At 34.7% G+C, this 17,625-nt stretch overlaps 1 protein-coding gene across 5 annotated transcripts in view; it reads left to right on the top strand.

The window, feature by feature from the left end:
• The window catches only part of LOC126811164 (centrosomal protein of 164 kDa), a 232,345-nt gene that overhangs the window by 92,309 nt on the left and 122,411 nt on the right, over positions 1 to 17,625 (top strand). For all 5 annotated transcript variants that reach the window (XM_056098523.1, XM_056098522.1, XM_056098525.1 and 2 more), the window contains exon 6: positions 1,406 to 1,588. In XM_056098523.1, the coding sequence (XP_055954498.1) occupies positions 1,406 to 1,588 (183 nt within the window). The remainder of the gene's footprint in view (positions 1 to 1,405; positions 1,589 to 17,625) is intronic.

Raw genomic sequence — 17,625 nt, 5'->3', positions numbered from 1 at the left:
CTTTACATAATAGATTAGCAAAGTTTGGATTTAATAAGATCAGATGTTATTTTTGGTGACTTTAGTCTATTTGAGCACCATACTGCACAATATATTTTCAGTATTTACATGTCAAATCTCATCCAGGCATTGTCAATTAATTTACTATAAATTTATGTGTTGCGTGTACAATGGGGCAAATTGTTATTTTCAGGTACCATACAGGTATCAGAATCTGAATCCCTGATAGAATGATATAAATTTCAATTATATTTGTAAAAGATGCTTACAAATATACCCGTCGTTAACTTTTAGAGCATTTTGGCGACAGTAATATGATACAAATGTCGTACTGTTTTCTTGCTCAAGAATCGTCACTATTCAATTCGTTCTTACATTTTCGACCAGTGGTAATAATATAATTTGAAATAACGATATCCAATATGCATGCTTGTATATTTTACATGCCGTATATGAAATCACTGTAAACGGAATTCAGGTATCAAAATAATTAACTCTATTCAAAAGGAACTGTCTGTCATTTTGATTACATGTATTACCATTCTTTGTAAGACGAAACGAAACATCAAATAATCGCCGCTTGGATTAATCATTAGGAGTAAATGATGACTTCAGATAGGCTTTATATATATCATTGGCAATTATCAATCAACTAATCATTAATCCAAGACAACTGATTAGTATTAGTCATTGATGCGATCCGGTTTATCAGCCAGTTGATTAATTTAAAGTATCCTGCCAGGCGATTGACATTTAATAATGGTTAATCCAGGATAAATACGATTAGAATTTGAAGATTTTTTTTCAGCTAGTTCTCAAAAAGAATCGCCAGTACCGCAAAACATTATCGCTAAAATTATTGCCAAAATCAAATTTTAATTGCCACTTACATATTTTTATTGCAAATTGCGACTTTGGCGACTGACAGTGTGAGCCCTGCTTCAGCAACTAACCTGTCACTCTTAATTATTCACGTCACGCATTATCCATAGGTACACAAACACTCTTAAATTGATTTTATCCTTATTTTGATCCATTTGAATATCGTGATATAAGAAACAATTTTACTCGAACTCTAAATTTGAAGACATCAACAGAATGACGCACAAGTTTTGTATGTGCCTGAAGTAAGAATGTAATAATTTTATGTAATAAAATTGTGAATGTACAGAGAGGTTTATCATATTTTAAGCTCTGGAAATTTAAGGTGGATTAAAATAATACTTCCGGTTTTTGAGGTACAATAATACATCCGGTATTGAGACAATTGAGTATTCCGTCATGCTGTATAATCTGGCATATTGTATCGATGCCGGAAGTGACAGAGTCATACATGTATGATTTGTTATGTGGTTTCATGTGACTTATTACATTATGATTTCCTTTATATTTATTATATTTATAGTATCTGGGACCTTTGAAAGCAGAACAAAGTTTAGGAACTCCTGCTCTGCATAGAGGTGGTGCTTTAAATCCTATTAAAACATCTGAAAGTCTGGGACAGTCAGGAAAGTTGACATCATCTGCTCAGTTAGCATCATCAGAACAGTTAGCACCAATGAGAGGATCGGCTGGTTCCAGTCATCAGGTGGGTGTTAAAGGACAATATTGGTGTCAGTCATTATCACATATGTGATAGAACTGGTTAAATATGTTCCAAATATAATTTTAATACAGAGATTATTGCTACGATAGATGCGTTGTGAAGCTTTCAACAAAGGGAAGTGACGAACGCTAAAGGAAAACACGAGTTATCCTTCTATATAATTGACTTATTGACGAGTGATAACAGATACACGGGCGAATTTCTGCTCACTAATAATTCCTTCGAAGACCCAAACTTTTTATGTGAGACTGTGAGAGGATATCTGATAATTCAAAAAAGTAATTGAATGCCACTAGATAAGGGAAAACGAGAAAAATAGAAAAAGCCCGTACATTCCCTTGTTTTTTTATTGTCCCCCGCCTTTCGAAGAAAGCAGGGCACTATTATAATGGGTTCGTCCGTCTGTCTGTCCGTCCGTCTGTCTGTCCATCACACTTTTTAGGACACAATAACTCTCTTTCTAATTGAGCTAGAATGTTCAAACTTGGTGTAGGTGTTTATTAGGTTGATGCCTTGATGGAGTTCAAAGATGAGCATTTTCGGCTTAGGGTAAGCAGAGATAAGCAATTTGATTGGTTGATGCTTTGGGACACGATAACTTTAGTTCTAATTAAGTGAGAGTGATGAAACTTGGTGTATAGTTTCATTACATCAATACCTTGACTAAGTTCGATAATGAGCATTTTCTGCTCAGGGTAAGCAGAGCGATAAGCAATTTGATTGGTCGAGGCCTTGGAACACAATAACTCTCCTTCTAATTGAACTAGAATCTTCAAACTTGGTGTAGGTGTTTATTAGGTCAATGCATTGATGGAGTTCGAAGATGAGCATTTTCTGCTTAGGGTAAGCAGAGATAAGCAATTTGATTGGTTGATGCTTTTGGACACGATAACTTCAGTTCTAATTAAGTGAGAGTGATGAAACTTGGTGTATAGTTTCATTACATCAATACCTTGACTAAGTTTGATAATGAACATTTTCTGCTCAGGGTAAGCAGAGCGATAAGCAATTTGATTGGTCGAGACTTTGGAACACAATAACTCACATTCTAATTGAGTTACAATGTTCACACTTGGCATAGGCGTTCATTAGGTGAATGACTTGATGGAGTTCTATGATGAACATTTTCTGCTTATGGTAAGCAAAAATAAGCAATCTGATTGGTTGATGCTTTGAGGCACGATAACTTTGGTTATAATGATGTGAGAGCGATGGAACTCCAAATATAGATTCATTATATCATTACCTTGACTAATTTCGATGGTGAGAATTTTCTGCTTAGGCTAATAAGTGATAAGCAATTTGATTGGTCAAGACTTTGGAACATAACAACTCTGCTTTTAACTGAGGTAGAATGTTTAGACTTGATGTAGATGTTCATTAGGTGAATGTCTTGACTGAGTTCAATGATTAACATTTCGAGCTGAAGCTAAGCAGAGCTAATCAATTTCATTGGTCAATGCTTTGGGACAAGATAATCTTGATTCTATCTGATTAGAGAGTGATGGAACTTAGTGTATAGTTTGATTGCTTGATACTTTTGAAAAAAAAATGTGCGATTAATTAATGTGTGTCATCTATTTATTTTGGGATTTCAGCGGGGGACATCAGCCTCACTGTTGGCTTGTTCATTCTATACTTTATAAAAACATGGTAATGCAGAGACTTTTTTATTTTTCTCGTTTTCTCTTATCAAGTGAGAGTCAATTATTTTTTTGAATTGTCAGATATCCTCCCACAGTCTGATATAACAACTTTTGGTCTTCTAAGGAATTACTAGTGAGCAGAAATTCGCCTGTGAATCTGTTATCACTCGTCACTTCAGTTAGTTATATAGAAGTAGGTGTCACAGCTCCATTGCTTGCATTGGAAGAAAGTCTTTTTTTCCCGATTTGTAACCTCTTTTCAACTTAAGTCACACAGTCCCTATTTAATCATTTGTAATAATTTAAAGATGTTTTGGAAGCAGATAAACTGTTCTTTTGTTTGATGTAATTTTTATATACGTGTTCCTTATATTAATTTCAAAAACGGAAGTTAAAAAACGTCAATTTCGCATGTTTTGACATTACACTAAAAAATTTTCTCACGTTTTGAAACGAGGGTACCCCACTTCAAGTGCTCGGTGGCGGTTCTTATTTTTAATATTATTTTTTCATTTTAATATCATTAGAAAGATAATTGAACGATCTTTCGATCGGTCGTGGGTGCTATAAAGACATTTCGAAATAATATGACTTTTTTGTAAGTTGAACGCTTCAATTCACGTAATCTTTTTTTAAGGCGATTTGCCAATATAGCACCTCCAACCGATCGAAAGTTCGTTTTATTGTTGTTTCAATGCTATTAACAATAACAGACATGAGATTTTTCAGCCAATTGGCGGATTTTCGCCAATCGACCTAAAGCAATTTTTATAAATTCGACTACAGACCCAAAAAAAGCCACGTAATAATTATTCAAACAAAAATTATCGCCGTATGGAAACTAGTGAAAAAGGACATAACCATAGCAAATAGCATTCGCTTCAATTTGAACACACTTTGGTTTTCTACGCCAAGCTCATGACGACTTGGACAAAAAAATTCTTTGATGATCCGATTGGCATTCGTTTCACATGGCATGATTCGTATCAAATCGACTGTTTCCATGATCAGCTATAACAGCATTCTGATTGGTCAAAACGTGTCGGTTATTATCACTTCGGGGCTATCGCCATTTTTATCTCTTCATATATTATGTAAATGAAGAATGATGTCAATAATCAACAGAACTGACGAATCACGTGCACGAGAGATAGATAGTGGATCTAAAAATAAATGGAGATGGGACTGGCTTGAAAGAGAAGTCGATTTGACGAAGGATAGCAGGAAAAAAGTTTGTTTGAATGAATTTAAATTTGCATAAAATTTAAATTGAACTGCCGGGAAAAGCATGTTGTCTTTGGTGTAATTAAGAAATTAACCATGGAGGAAGAGGATTCACGAGCTTTGTTCGTCATTGTCAATGAATGATTAACTCAAGTTACTTTTCATATTAAATGTTACAGTAAAAATCTTACCCCTTATTACCGGTGTCAGTTCTATATCTCAAATATTTCAATGATTTTTAGCCCCCAAGACGGTTAAATGTGTGATATAATTGTCAAGTGGAAATGGGCTAAAAACACTTGAAATGACTTAAAACAATGCCTTATTTTCAAAAATTTCCTGGGGAAGGATACCCCCAAACCCCTCTACATTGGCAGCATGGCATCGTCATGCTGCGTTGATGGTTTCTGACCAGTTAAAAAATTTTCAGCCAATTTCACTTCTCATCACTCTCATCTGTATTAAAATCAACAAAATTGAAGCATGTTAGGAACCGCCGCCGAGCAATTGAAAATGGTATACAACAATGGATAATTTTCTGGAAAATGAATAACGTAGTTTGGCATGTAATGACGTCATTTCAACACAAGAAGAAAAAATTAATTTCAAGTTTCTAACACCCATATTCACGGTAAATTACGTCGAAATGCAACTCAATGTTAATTTATGAAGTAAGCATTATGTTTTATAAATAAAGGACTTGCCTGAAAAGACGTAACGATAGTTAATTCCATTATTTTAAGGCCTCTTGATAGGGCCCTCCACAATGTTTACATCACATGATTCATATTCGCGCGATTTTTATAGGAATGTGGAAATTTCCTGCGAGCGACCACACATCTATACTGTATAAAAATATGTTTTAAAACCAAATATTTTTCAATGTTCTGAATTACTAAATTCTCTGTTATTCATGCCTAATTTGAAGTATTTGATGTGCAGTTTTTATGCCCACTAAGGCAAAACTTTTAATACACTTTAGTCACTACGGCATTTTTTAAACAGGTAAACTTTGATTGATAAAGGTTATAAATAATAATAAAATACACGTAAACTATAAATGTTTTAATGTTTTCGTTCATAATGTCTATTCATCATCATTATTTCATAATTAGTCCAGAATTCGGTCACCACAAACACCCTTAAATTGTTTAGGGCTTTACGTACACCGCAGTCCAGATGAATCCGTTTTATTTCTTCGAAATCAGAAGGCCCGCGAATCTGCTTTGGCTCAGCGACACAAAGATTCGTGCAATTCTATAAATAATCGGTATCCACAATTCCACCAAAGGTATCTAACTTGCATTTTAAATGAATACTTCGCCGTTGAGGTGTTAGATTCCGATTCTAAAATATCTGTAATACAGTAAACTGATTATCAAATGGCGACTTCAAACCTGTGCATGACATTATTACAAGTAGGCCTCATGCGGCGGACATGTAACGCCCCCTGGAATTCCTTTCTCACATCCCGTCTACATTTACACTAAAATTTATATTATATTATGTGACACATTTTCCCAACCTATTTATTTGATTTCATCAAATTTTCCAGTAAATTATTCATAGCCTGTATTTCTGAAATTTGTTTTGAACTTTTTAAAATAAATACACCAGACAACGAGTCGTGTACATTTCCATTCCAGCCAGCAGCACATGATGTTACGGTAGAAAAACTGACACAGTTATATGGGACAACAATCACTGGTTTATTATACACAATCACAACGTTTCGATAAGTATTCTCTTATCGTTATCAAGCACAATGACATTAAATATGTCTGTTAATTGTTTGAACTCCTCTAATCATTAGTAATAAGAATGGTTTCACATTGTACATATATACAGACCCTCAAGTTTACTAAATGTCATTGTGCTTGATAACAATAAGAGAATACTTATCGAAACGTTGTGCTTGTGTATAATAAACCAGTGATTGTTGTCCCATATAACTGTGTCAGTTTTGTTATGTTTCCAATTGCTAAATGCCACTAAAGGATTATGTTACGGTAGAATTATGTCAGATGGTTTGGAGGATAGGCGATTTATTTATTTAGATATGAATACTTTATAATGCTATAAACTAGTGTCAAACAGATGAAAACATGCGTAGATGGTGTGAAATTGATTGTTCTAAAATTGGCTGCTATTTGACTTCCAACTATCTGAGTACGATGGCACAACTGAACGAATGCCCCGTGACGACTTGTGTTATCGCTGTCTGTGTTATACGTCCGCTAATGCGACGTCACAGTAAATAGCCAAATTAATTCCCACTTTCCATTATGCCATGGATTACGCAGGTATACAACATCGATTTTATTTTTATACGTCCACATTGAAATGTGGTCGTATATTGTCGTCACCCCCGTCCGTCCGTCCGTCCGTCCGGCATCCACAATTGCTTGTGGTTGTGGACACTCTAGAGGCTAAATTTAATATCCAATTGACTTTAAATTTATACACAGTGTTTAAGGTCATGAGAAGAAAAAGCCTATTGATTTTCAGCGATTTCCGATAATTACTGCCAGAACTTTATAAAAACCAAACAAATTCTAATGGTTTTCTGATAATTACTTAATTAGTTGTTACTCTTAATCAGATTTTAATGTATTATAAATGTTTAATTACCGAAAAAAGTAAAAATATGCGACAACTCTTGTTGACTCCCCGGACTATTTAGCTGCTGTGGGCGTATGTTTCGTTGCCTGGCAACCTATCTTTAGTGTCAACATCGGCAAATTGCCGTCGTGATATTCTTAAATAAATTACCACGGCTAAAGATGCCGTAGTCATAATTTATTTTCTACGGCAATTTCGCTAAATACTACGGCAATTGCCGCGGGTGCCGTCGTGAATTTTGACCCCTGAATAATAATATGATTTCTGACCATTGTAATACCCCCAAAAAGTTGGAATGGAAAAAGAATTAATGCTAACAAATAATAATTTAAATAATGGCTCAAATTTTGGATTTTCCGTTGACGATTTACATCATTTCGTTTGAGATTAGTACCGTGGTAAGTCAATAAAATGGCCATAGTAGTACAGTAGTGTTGAAAATCAGATCGAAATTTGTGATCCGAATACTTTTGTTGGCTATCCGAATACTATTCGGATAATTTGGAGACGTGAAATTCTTGAACACAATTACATCAAAAGTTCATATACCGGTTCTCATAATTTCTTACTTGTTTTAATGTTTATGAGTGTCTGTATGCCAAGACTTTCGATTTGCAAATTGTTTGAGCCGCAAAGAAAAAAACGTGCCTACCTTTAGCCGTAATTATTAAGACTATCTATGACATCGGTCTGACACCCCAAAAAATCAATGAGGTGAAGGAATTTGTATAGTATAGCTACTCCTGTTATCCGCACCCTCCCACTTATCATTTTGCTCAATCAACACGAATGAAAAAAGTAAAATAAAACCATGTGCCATTTATTCCGGCAAGGTCGTTTGCCTCATTCTGATAATCTACTACTATTGAACCAATCAGTGAGTGGGAATGTACGTGACCTAGGTCGTTATGAATAAATTTCATTGTGGGAAGTCAAAACATGGTCTAAACTCGTATGCCGTAAACTAGCGCAGGGAATGAATGAATATTTTTTTTATTTAGACTACTGTTTTCGTTGCACTGCATTAATAATTTTATTAGTTACTATCACTAAATAATACGCATAATGTTGACATTTATGCTCATGGAGCTGCGTACGTGATCCGTTAACGAATATCCGAATAGTAGTTTCAACACTATAGTACAGTCGGATACCGGTACCTGAATTGTCACAAAGCACAAAGACAATTTATTCAAAATTTTATCATTATATAACGGTTCTCGTACTAATGATTTAGAAGTTTAATTCATTTTTATTTTGGGGAAATATTTAACATCTAATTTTATTTGTTAGCCAGTAAAAAATACAAATTGAATCTAGGCTAGACCGACAAACACAAGGTTTTATTAATATTAGCCCTTGATTTGATATTGTTGATAGAAATATACGAATAAAAAAGGGAGTTGCTCGACGATAGCCTACATTTGAAGGAATAATGAAAATATTCAAATGTGAAGTAGGCCTACATTGTAAAAACAAAACAATTCTTTCAGTCAAAATCATAGCATTAGCCACATAGTCATAATTTAGGCCTATAGCTTCCAGGCCTAGGCCTAGATGTACCTTAGCTTACTGCCGTATGGGTACCAAGCCTACTTTAAGTTTTGGAGAATTATTTAGATGCACCACAAATAATTTGTTTTTATTTGTCAGTGTTGTTAGATAATAATGTGTCAAAATAGAAATCTTCTTGTAACATGTAAGAAATAAATGCAGAGAACAATAGTGAAACAACAGTTACCGGTATGTTATTTTTAAAATTATGTAAAATATGCTAAAATGCTTTTTTTAAAATGGGGTGATCACTTGTTTCATTATGGTAAAAATGATATTGCAATTTAGGGTTGTTTTTTTTCATTTTGGTTGCTATAACAACAAAATGTTATGTTATATACAAGAGTAAAGTTATGTAATTTTAAAAATTCACAAACTTCTGGACTTGTAAACAAAATTTTACTTCAAGATTTCAATTTCTTCATATTTTATTTATGCCTCAATAACAGCCAAAATGGGCAATTGGCTACTGCGGAATGTTTTTCAAAAGTGAACCCCTTTCCAGCTCTAGAGAGAAGGCACATCAATGTTTTGATTTTATTTATTGTTTTAATACTTGCCTGACAGCTACTGAGTTCAAAATAATACAATAATTAATATTGATGTCAAAAATTATTACCCAAACTTATACAATCCATATCATTTTATATTACATGGGTTTCAAATATCTTAAATTGATCACTTCAAAGTGTGGTGATTACATTTTGGGTTATGGTAAATATAATTTTACCATTTTGGTTGCTATGGTAACCAAATTTGAAAATATATGGCAGATTAAAAATATGTTATTGTAAAAATTCACAAACTTTTTGACATGTTCACAAATTTCATTCGTATACCTCCCTTCTTATTTTATTTTAAAATGTCCCAAACACCCCCAAAAATATGCAATTTTGTGCTGCGGAAAATTGTTCAAAAATGAACATATTATCCAGCTCTATAGAGAAGGCATATAGATATTTTCATTCTTTTTTTTTTCTGTTTATCTTACTTGATAGCTACTGATTTTAAAATGCATAACAACCAGGTTCAATATTTCAGATATAACATAGACAAGACCATTTTTATACGCCCACATTTTCATGTGGACGTATTATGCCGTCGCCCCTGTCCGTCCGTCCACAATTGTTTGTGGACTCTTTACAGGTCACAATTCTTATCCGATTTTGACGAAACTTGAAATATAGGTTTATCCCCAAAGGATCTCGGCTGCTTTCGATATTGGCATGTATCGGATCGAAACTTCATAGATTATGGCCCCTGATTGTACGAAAAATCATGTTTTTAGCTTGTGGACCCTATAGGGGTCACAATTTTTATCCGATTTTGTTGAAACTTGAAATGTAAGTTTATAACCCAAAGATCTCGGTTCCTGTCGATATTCACGCATATCGGACCGTAACTTCCTGAACTATGGCCCCTGATTGTATAAAAAATAGCGTTTTTAGCTTGTGGACCCAATAAAGGTCATAATTTTTATCCGATTTAAAAAAACGTATTATTATATCACTGTTACATCCTAAGCACATCTGAGATCGAATTTCGTGAAAATCTGCCCAAAATTGACAGACAAAATGGCCGCCGTTCCTTCTCAAATAGCGTAAAAATATGGTATATCAAGGTTGTGGACCCTATAGAGGTCACAATTTTTATCTGATTTTGTTGAAACTTGAAATGTAAGTTTATAACCCAAAGATCTTGGTTCCTTTCGATATTTGCACATATCGAATTGTAATTTCCTGAATTATGGCCCTTGATTGTAGGAAAAATCACTTTCTTGTTAGCTTGTTCTCTATCCATCTCTCGAAAATGTGGGCGTATCCTGCCTGGCAGCCGCTGGTTGATGAAAAAATTGACCAAAATCCCTTTGACAAAATGGAATTTTTAAGAAAACCTATGTAGTTTGGAGTTGCTGGGGAAATCGGAGAAATTGTTACAAAAATGTGAAAATTGAAACATAATTAGCCTTAAAGTTGTATTTCATGAATTTACATCTACATTTTTGAGAGTTTTGCTGTGAAATGAAATATGGCATCACAAAAAACACCAGAAATGACTTTCAAAACCTTTCTTCTGCAAAAAGTCAAAAATCACAACTTTGAGCCTTCATTAAAACCAAATTTTCATCCAATTTTGAATCTGTAAAATGTTTTGTGAGAAGAATGATGAGATCTACTTGAAAAACTAATAAAATCAAATGTATAATCATAATCTCAAAATCATAGAAGGATAACTCATGTTTTCCTTTTGCGTTCGTCACTTCCCTTTCATAATGCATCTATCGCAGCAATGATCTCTGTGTTAAAATTATACTTGGACTGTGTTCAACCAGTTCAATCACATATGTGATAATGACGGACACCAATATTTTCTTTTAATATTACCATGGGAGGAATATAAACTGAGGGAGGGGATGGGGAAGGAAGAACTTAAGTTAATAATGTTCTACAATTCAAATCTGTAATGGATCTGTGTAGGAGAATTAGCCAACTTATCTGTACATTGTTTCATGTGATAGTCTATATCAGTGGTTCCTAAAGTGTGTTCCCCCAGAATGCCAGGGTCCCCTAGAAATCTAGTGTTCCGTAAGATAAAATTTGGTATACTAAATCCAGCTGTCAAGATGTTTCTGGAGTCTAAGAAGTAGGAGCATTCTTCCCATTAGGTAGTCTTTTTATACGTCCACATTGTTGTCACCCCTCTCCATCCGGACATCCGTCCATCCACAATTTGTTTGTGGACACTCTACAGGACACAATTCTTATCCATTTTTGACAAAACTTGAAATATAGGTTTATCTCCGAAAGATCTTGGTTCCTTTCGATATTGGTATGTATCAAATCGAAACTTTATGGATTATGGCCCCTGGTTGTACGCAGAAATCATGTTTTTAGCTTGTGGACCTCTTAACAGGTACAATTTTGCTCTGATTTTGATGAAACTTGAAATACATGTTTATACTCCAAAGATCTTGGTTTCTTTCGATATTCACACATATCGGATAGTAACTTCCTGAATTATGGCCCTTGATTGTACGAAAAATCGTGTTTTTAGCTTGTGGTCCCTTTAAAGGTAATAATTTTTATCCGATTTAAAAAAAACGTTACACTGTAATGATGGTTAAGTTCGAATTTTGTGAAAATTGGACCAAAACTGTCAAACAAAATGGCTGCCCCCATATGCAAATACAGTAAACTTCGCATAAGTTGGATTCGTGTAAGTCGGATCTTTGCTCAACTCGGATAAAATTGTTTGGACCCTTTGATCCTGCACGTTTTTCTTATTAAATTTCTGCGTGTAAGTCGGATTTTTTAAGTCATATCTTTGCTCAACTCAGATCAAAATGTTAAGTCCATTTGATCTAATTCCGGCTTTTTTCCTTCGCCTAAGTCGGATCGACAGTATGTTCAGAATATGACTTAGTCAGTTTCGTCCAGATGGTCTAAAACGCAGTTAAGTATTCCATGCACAGAGCCACAAAATATTTTCCCCTATTATTTTGACTCAAATCGGCCTATTTGATGTGACACAATAATAGCAAATTTAGGACATTTTCCAAAGATGGTGACAAAACTGAAGTTATCTACTCGCACCAAAATGGAAGTTATCTACTCGCACATATGAACAAAAGCTTGAAATGTGCCTTTGAATCAATTATTATCCGGCTCTTGCAGTTTATTTCTAATCGAGCTAAGATTGAATTTCGGTCTTTGGCTAACTCGGATCTTTGCTTTAAAACTCAGATAAAATTGGTCAGTCCACTTAGAACCGACTTAAGCGAAGTACAGCATAAAAGTATGGTATATCAACACCAGAAAATTGATATCGTTTAATCTTGCGTAAGTAGCGCTAATACAGCTAATAGTGTTCAATTTGTACTTGTATCCAATTTAAATCTTGGTGTTTAATTTGGATTACCAAGCGTCTAATTAACTAGTGTTTAGTTTGTCGACACATGTTTCATTATTAGCGTCCCACTTAATTATCACGACTGTTCAATAATTAGTTGGACCGTTCAATTTCCCGAGCCATGATTAAAATTAGTCAAGGTGTCCAATTACGCAAACATCCAATTTCACGTGCAATGTTCAGATATTACGATGTGTTTAGTTGTGGGTCATCGTTCAGTTTTGCCGCCGAATGTTTATTTTACCGCGCGATATAAGATTCGCTGAACAGTATTTAAATACTGTAATAAGTGTTAGTTTTAGTACTGACCTGTTGCGATACGGTGAATATTTTTATACGCCCACATTTTCATGTGGACATATATTGTTTTCGCCCCTATTTGTCCGTCCACAATTTGTTTGTGGACACTCTACAGGTCACAATTTTTATCCAATTTCAATGAAACTTGAAATATAGCTTTATCTCCCTAAGATCTCGGTTCCTTTCGATATTGGCATGTATCGGACCATAACTTCATGGATTATGGCCCCTGATTGTACGAAAAATTGCATTTTTAGCTTGTGGACACTCTAGAGGTCACAATTTTGATCCGATTTTGATGAAACTTGAAATGCATGTTTATAACCCAAAGATCTCGGTTCCTTTCGTTATTCGCGCATATCGGATTGTAACTTCCTGAATTATGGCCCCTGATTGTACGAAAAATCGCGTTTTTGGCTTGTCTCTCCAGAGGTCACAATTTTTATCCAATTTAAAAAAACGTTTTAATATATCACCGTTACACCGTAATAAAGGTTGAGTTCGAATTTCGTGAAAATCGGACCAAAACTGACGGACAAAATGGCCGCCGCTTGTACGCGTATATTGTAAAAATATGGTATATCAGTGTTGTGGACCCTATAGAGGTCACATTTTATATCCGATTTTGTTGAAACCTGAAATGTAAGTTTATAACACAAAGATCTCGGTTCCTTTCGATATTCGCGCATATCAGACCGTAACTTCCCGAACTATGGCCCCTGATTGTATAAAAAATAGCGTTTTTAGCTTGTGGACCCAATAAAGGTCATAATTTTTATCCGATTTAAAAAAACGTACAATTATATCACTGTTACATCCTAAGCACGTCTCAAATAGCGTAAAAATATGGTATATCAAAGTTGTGGACCTTATAGAGGTCACAATTTTTATCCGATTTTGTTGAAACTTGAAATGTAAGTTTATAACCCAAAGATCTTGGTTTCTTTCGATATTCGGCATATCAAACCGTAACTTCCTGATTTATGGCCCCTGATTGTACGAAAAATCACGTTTTTAAGTTGTGGACCCTATAGAGGTCATAATTTTTATCTGATTTAAAAAAACGTATTACTATATCACCATTACACCCTAAGGATGGCTGAGTTCGAATTTTGTGAAAATCGGCCCAAAACTGACTGGCAAAATGGCAGCTCCTCGTTCTCCAATAGCGTAAAAATATGGTATATCAAAGTTGTGGATCCTATAGAGGTCACAATTTTGATCCAATTTTGTTGAAACTTGAAATGTAAGTTTATAACCCAAAGATCTCGGTTTCTTTCAATATTTGCGCATATCGAATTGTAATTTCCTGAATTATGGCCCTTGATTGTAGGAAAAATAACTTTCTTTTTAGCTTGTTCTCTATCCATCTCTCGAAAATGAGTGCGTATCCTGCCTGGCAGCCGCAGGTTCAGGATTCATACGACGGCAGGTATCTGTATGCTTGTCATTGTCCAGGGATTATTTTTCAAGGTCACTAGGGTGAAACAGATGTTGGATTTTTTTAGATGCACATAACGTTTCGTCCACAATCATAAAACGTGTATCTATATATCCATTTAAATCAGTATTTCCTACACTGACATAACACATCCACGAATGATAAATCTTGCGCATCTGATTTACGTGTGTACACATCACTCCATGCCCTGATTAAATCCTTTTGTTTAAATGTCTTCGCAATTAAGACTAGCAGCATGGGTATTGTACCAATCATATATATTACATGATACGGGATCTATAGAAAGCATTTTGGGTTGAAGGGTAGAGCGATTACCTGGGGCAATAAAAACAGGCTTGTAGAAAGCTGCAGGCTGTTTCGTACTTCATTCATTTGTACCTCACATGAGCCGTTTTGTACTTCACTTCGTACCTCAAATTGATTCATACCTTTTCCTGTAAGGTTGAAATCAGTTGAAAGAAATTAAATATACCGAACCAGAATTAGAATATGCACGAGATTTGTACCTCAAATTGATTAGTTTCTAAATGTAGTTGAAATAAGTTGAAAGAAATTGAAATAAAGGTTATACATAATCAAGCGATTTGATCAAATCCAATGGCTGCGCTAAATTTATAAAAATGGCTGCCGAGCGAGAATTAGAATACACACGTGATTTGTACCTCAATTTATTCGTACCTTTTCCTATATGTTGTTGAAATAAGTTGAAAGAAATTGAAATAAATCTATATGTTGTTGAAATAAATTGAAATCATAAACGATTACCTGCCTTTTGGGTTTTTTTTAATCTGGTGTTGATTATTGAACCCATTCTGCTCAGTGAGTTGTGATTATTGACGACAATTGATTGGTGACTGTTAAGAGCGTGTCCGTGAGAAAACCATGCAGAAGGTGCTAAGGCTTCAATCACAGATTTTGACCAAATTTGGTTTATAAGTTGGGATAGTCCCAAAACACATAAATGTGCAATATTAGATAAATCTTTCAATTCCTGTATGAGAAAATTGAAAAAACATTTTTCTTATGGTGAAATTGCCAAAATCTGTCTTTTCTCAAATACCAACTTTGGCAAGTCCTTACACCTTTACTATACGTCGCAGAAAGACCAAACTCACACAGTTTATCGATGACTCAGTGCTGTTACCACAATATTAACTTCAGACGATTCTGGCTAACGAGATCTGTATACGGACTGGATATCAAAGCCTGTCTAAATTCCCCATTTTTCGTCACCCAAAGTTTGACGCCCTATAGCTACTTCTTTCATGGGGTGGGTTTAAAAAATTTATGCTCACGTGAACAAGCAACCTCCCAACATTTGATACAAAAAATAAAAATGACCGGAATCGACTTGACAAAAACTAGGTAAAGGAAACAATAACCCATGAAATTAACCTGTAATTTCCCTATTTTGGAGATAATTAACCATAGTAGATAAAAAAAACCTAACAATTTATTTTCTTTTCATTCATATGGTGTTTACTACCAGCCCTAAAATACATTAGTATCTGTTTTATAAAAATATCTTGAAAAAAAATACTTTCAAAGGCCTGTAATCGTTCATGGCTCATCTGGCGTCAACAGGAATTGACTTCTGCAGTTGTCCATGACCTTCCATTGGAGTTTCGACGTGCTCAATCTTAACAAACATATCCATTACTCTCAAATAGACATTATTTTAAATAAAATAATCCAACGAAAATGAAAAATTCACCTAAAAGTGAGATTTGAACCACCAACCGCATGACTTCCCCCGACCCACCCTCTCACCGAGTTGCTTGTCCCAGGGCCCCAAGGTCCATGTCGTGGGCCCTGTTCAGGGGGTTTGCCTAGGGCCTCTCTTATTCTAAATCCGGTCCTGAAGGTGCAGCTGACGGTGCCCGAGAGCTGTAGCTACCATACTACACTGTTCAATGTCACCCACTTCGACGCAATTAGGCTTCGTTGCCGTTAATATTTAAGCTTCCACATTTCTGTATTGTAGAAATCAGTGGATGTGTCCCAAAATGAATAGTGGAAACATGCTCTGTAATTAAAGATTTTGTAGCCATTTTCGGTAACTTGTTTGAAAATGAAATCTTAAAGAGACAATACAACAAATATATTAAAGGGACAATACGACAATACCAAATATACAATAAATACAAATACACACTTATATAGAGAACAACATGGTACAAATAATGGCTATGGATATGATGAAAACGTATAAAAGTCAAAAATTTTATTTCTCTAATTAAATTTGCAAAAAAATGTATCACAAAGGCTTATTTTTAGCACTTTTCAATAAGCTGTATATTTTAAGTATGTTGCATTCCGGTCATTTTTTTACAACATATGGATACTATGTGCTTAGCACTTCAAAACCATCCAAAGAAATTCTACTTGCGACCATGAAAGAAAAAGTTACAGTGTATCTTTTTCTGCACTATAAGGACAATGTGAATATGGTACCCCAAAACAAGTCCACACAAAATTAGTATGTACTGATTTTTTTTTTTTCAAATTAGTGCTGGGGTAGAAGTTGACCACCCGCTTCATCAGACAGGGTCAAAATTAGAAGATTGCTATTCCACCATAGAATGCAGTCTGTGCTTAAAAAAGGTGATAAATACACATGTGAAAACCGCAATTTTACACATAAAATGAATAATTCCTGTACAGTCCTTTAGAGCGACATCAGACTGTAACCACTTCAGCATGTAACCTCTTGCCCCTAGGGGGTGTCATACCATAAGTTTGATCAAAAACTTCTGACCCCCCATCTTAGCACTTTTTGCGATTTTTGCATGGTCTTCTCGCGGATACACCCTTAATTAAAGCAGTTTAAAAAACAATTGAAAAATATTTAATCTGGTGTTGATTATTGAACCCATTCTGCTCAGTGAATTGTGATTTGTGATTATTGACCATAATTGATTGGTGGTTGTTAAAAACAATTGAATATACTAAAAATTCCAAAATGCGACACACTGTATTATTCATATTATAATAAACCTTAATTCAATTTAACTCATTGTAAGGTGGAACTCATGCCTTCTGATATGGTTGGGTTATTTGAGCCTAAGTTTTGAAAAGGTGCCTACATGTGAAGATGGGTGTACGCGTTTCTTTGATCTGTTATATCATGGACCATATATACAGTTATATCCTGGGGTAATTCTGTGTGTGGACCACTAATTGAGCAGGCCGTGTTGTATTATCAATACGGTAATTTCTATTTTATAGATTTGCATCGTGGCGGGTTTTTTTTTTTCTTAATATTTTAACAGACTGTGGTATATTTTAAATGTTTCATATTC

Source organism: Patella vulgata, chromosome 2 (genome assembly GCF_932274485.2).
Source record: "Patella vulgata chromosome 2, xgPatVulg1.2, whole genome shotgun sequence".
Taxonomy (NCBI): domain Eukaryota; kingdom Metazoa; phylum Mollusca; class Gastropoda; family Patellidae; genus Patella; species Patella vulgata.
Note: the sequence above shows the minus strand (reverse complement) of the source record. Positions and strands in the feature narration are given on the sequence as shown.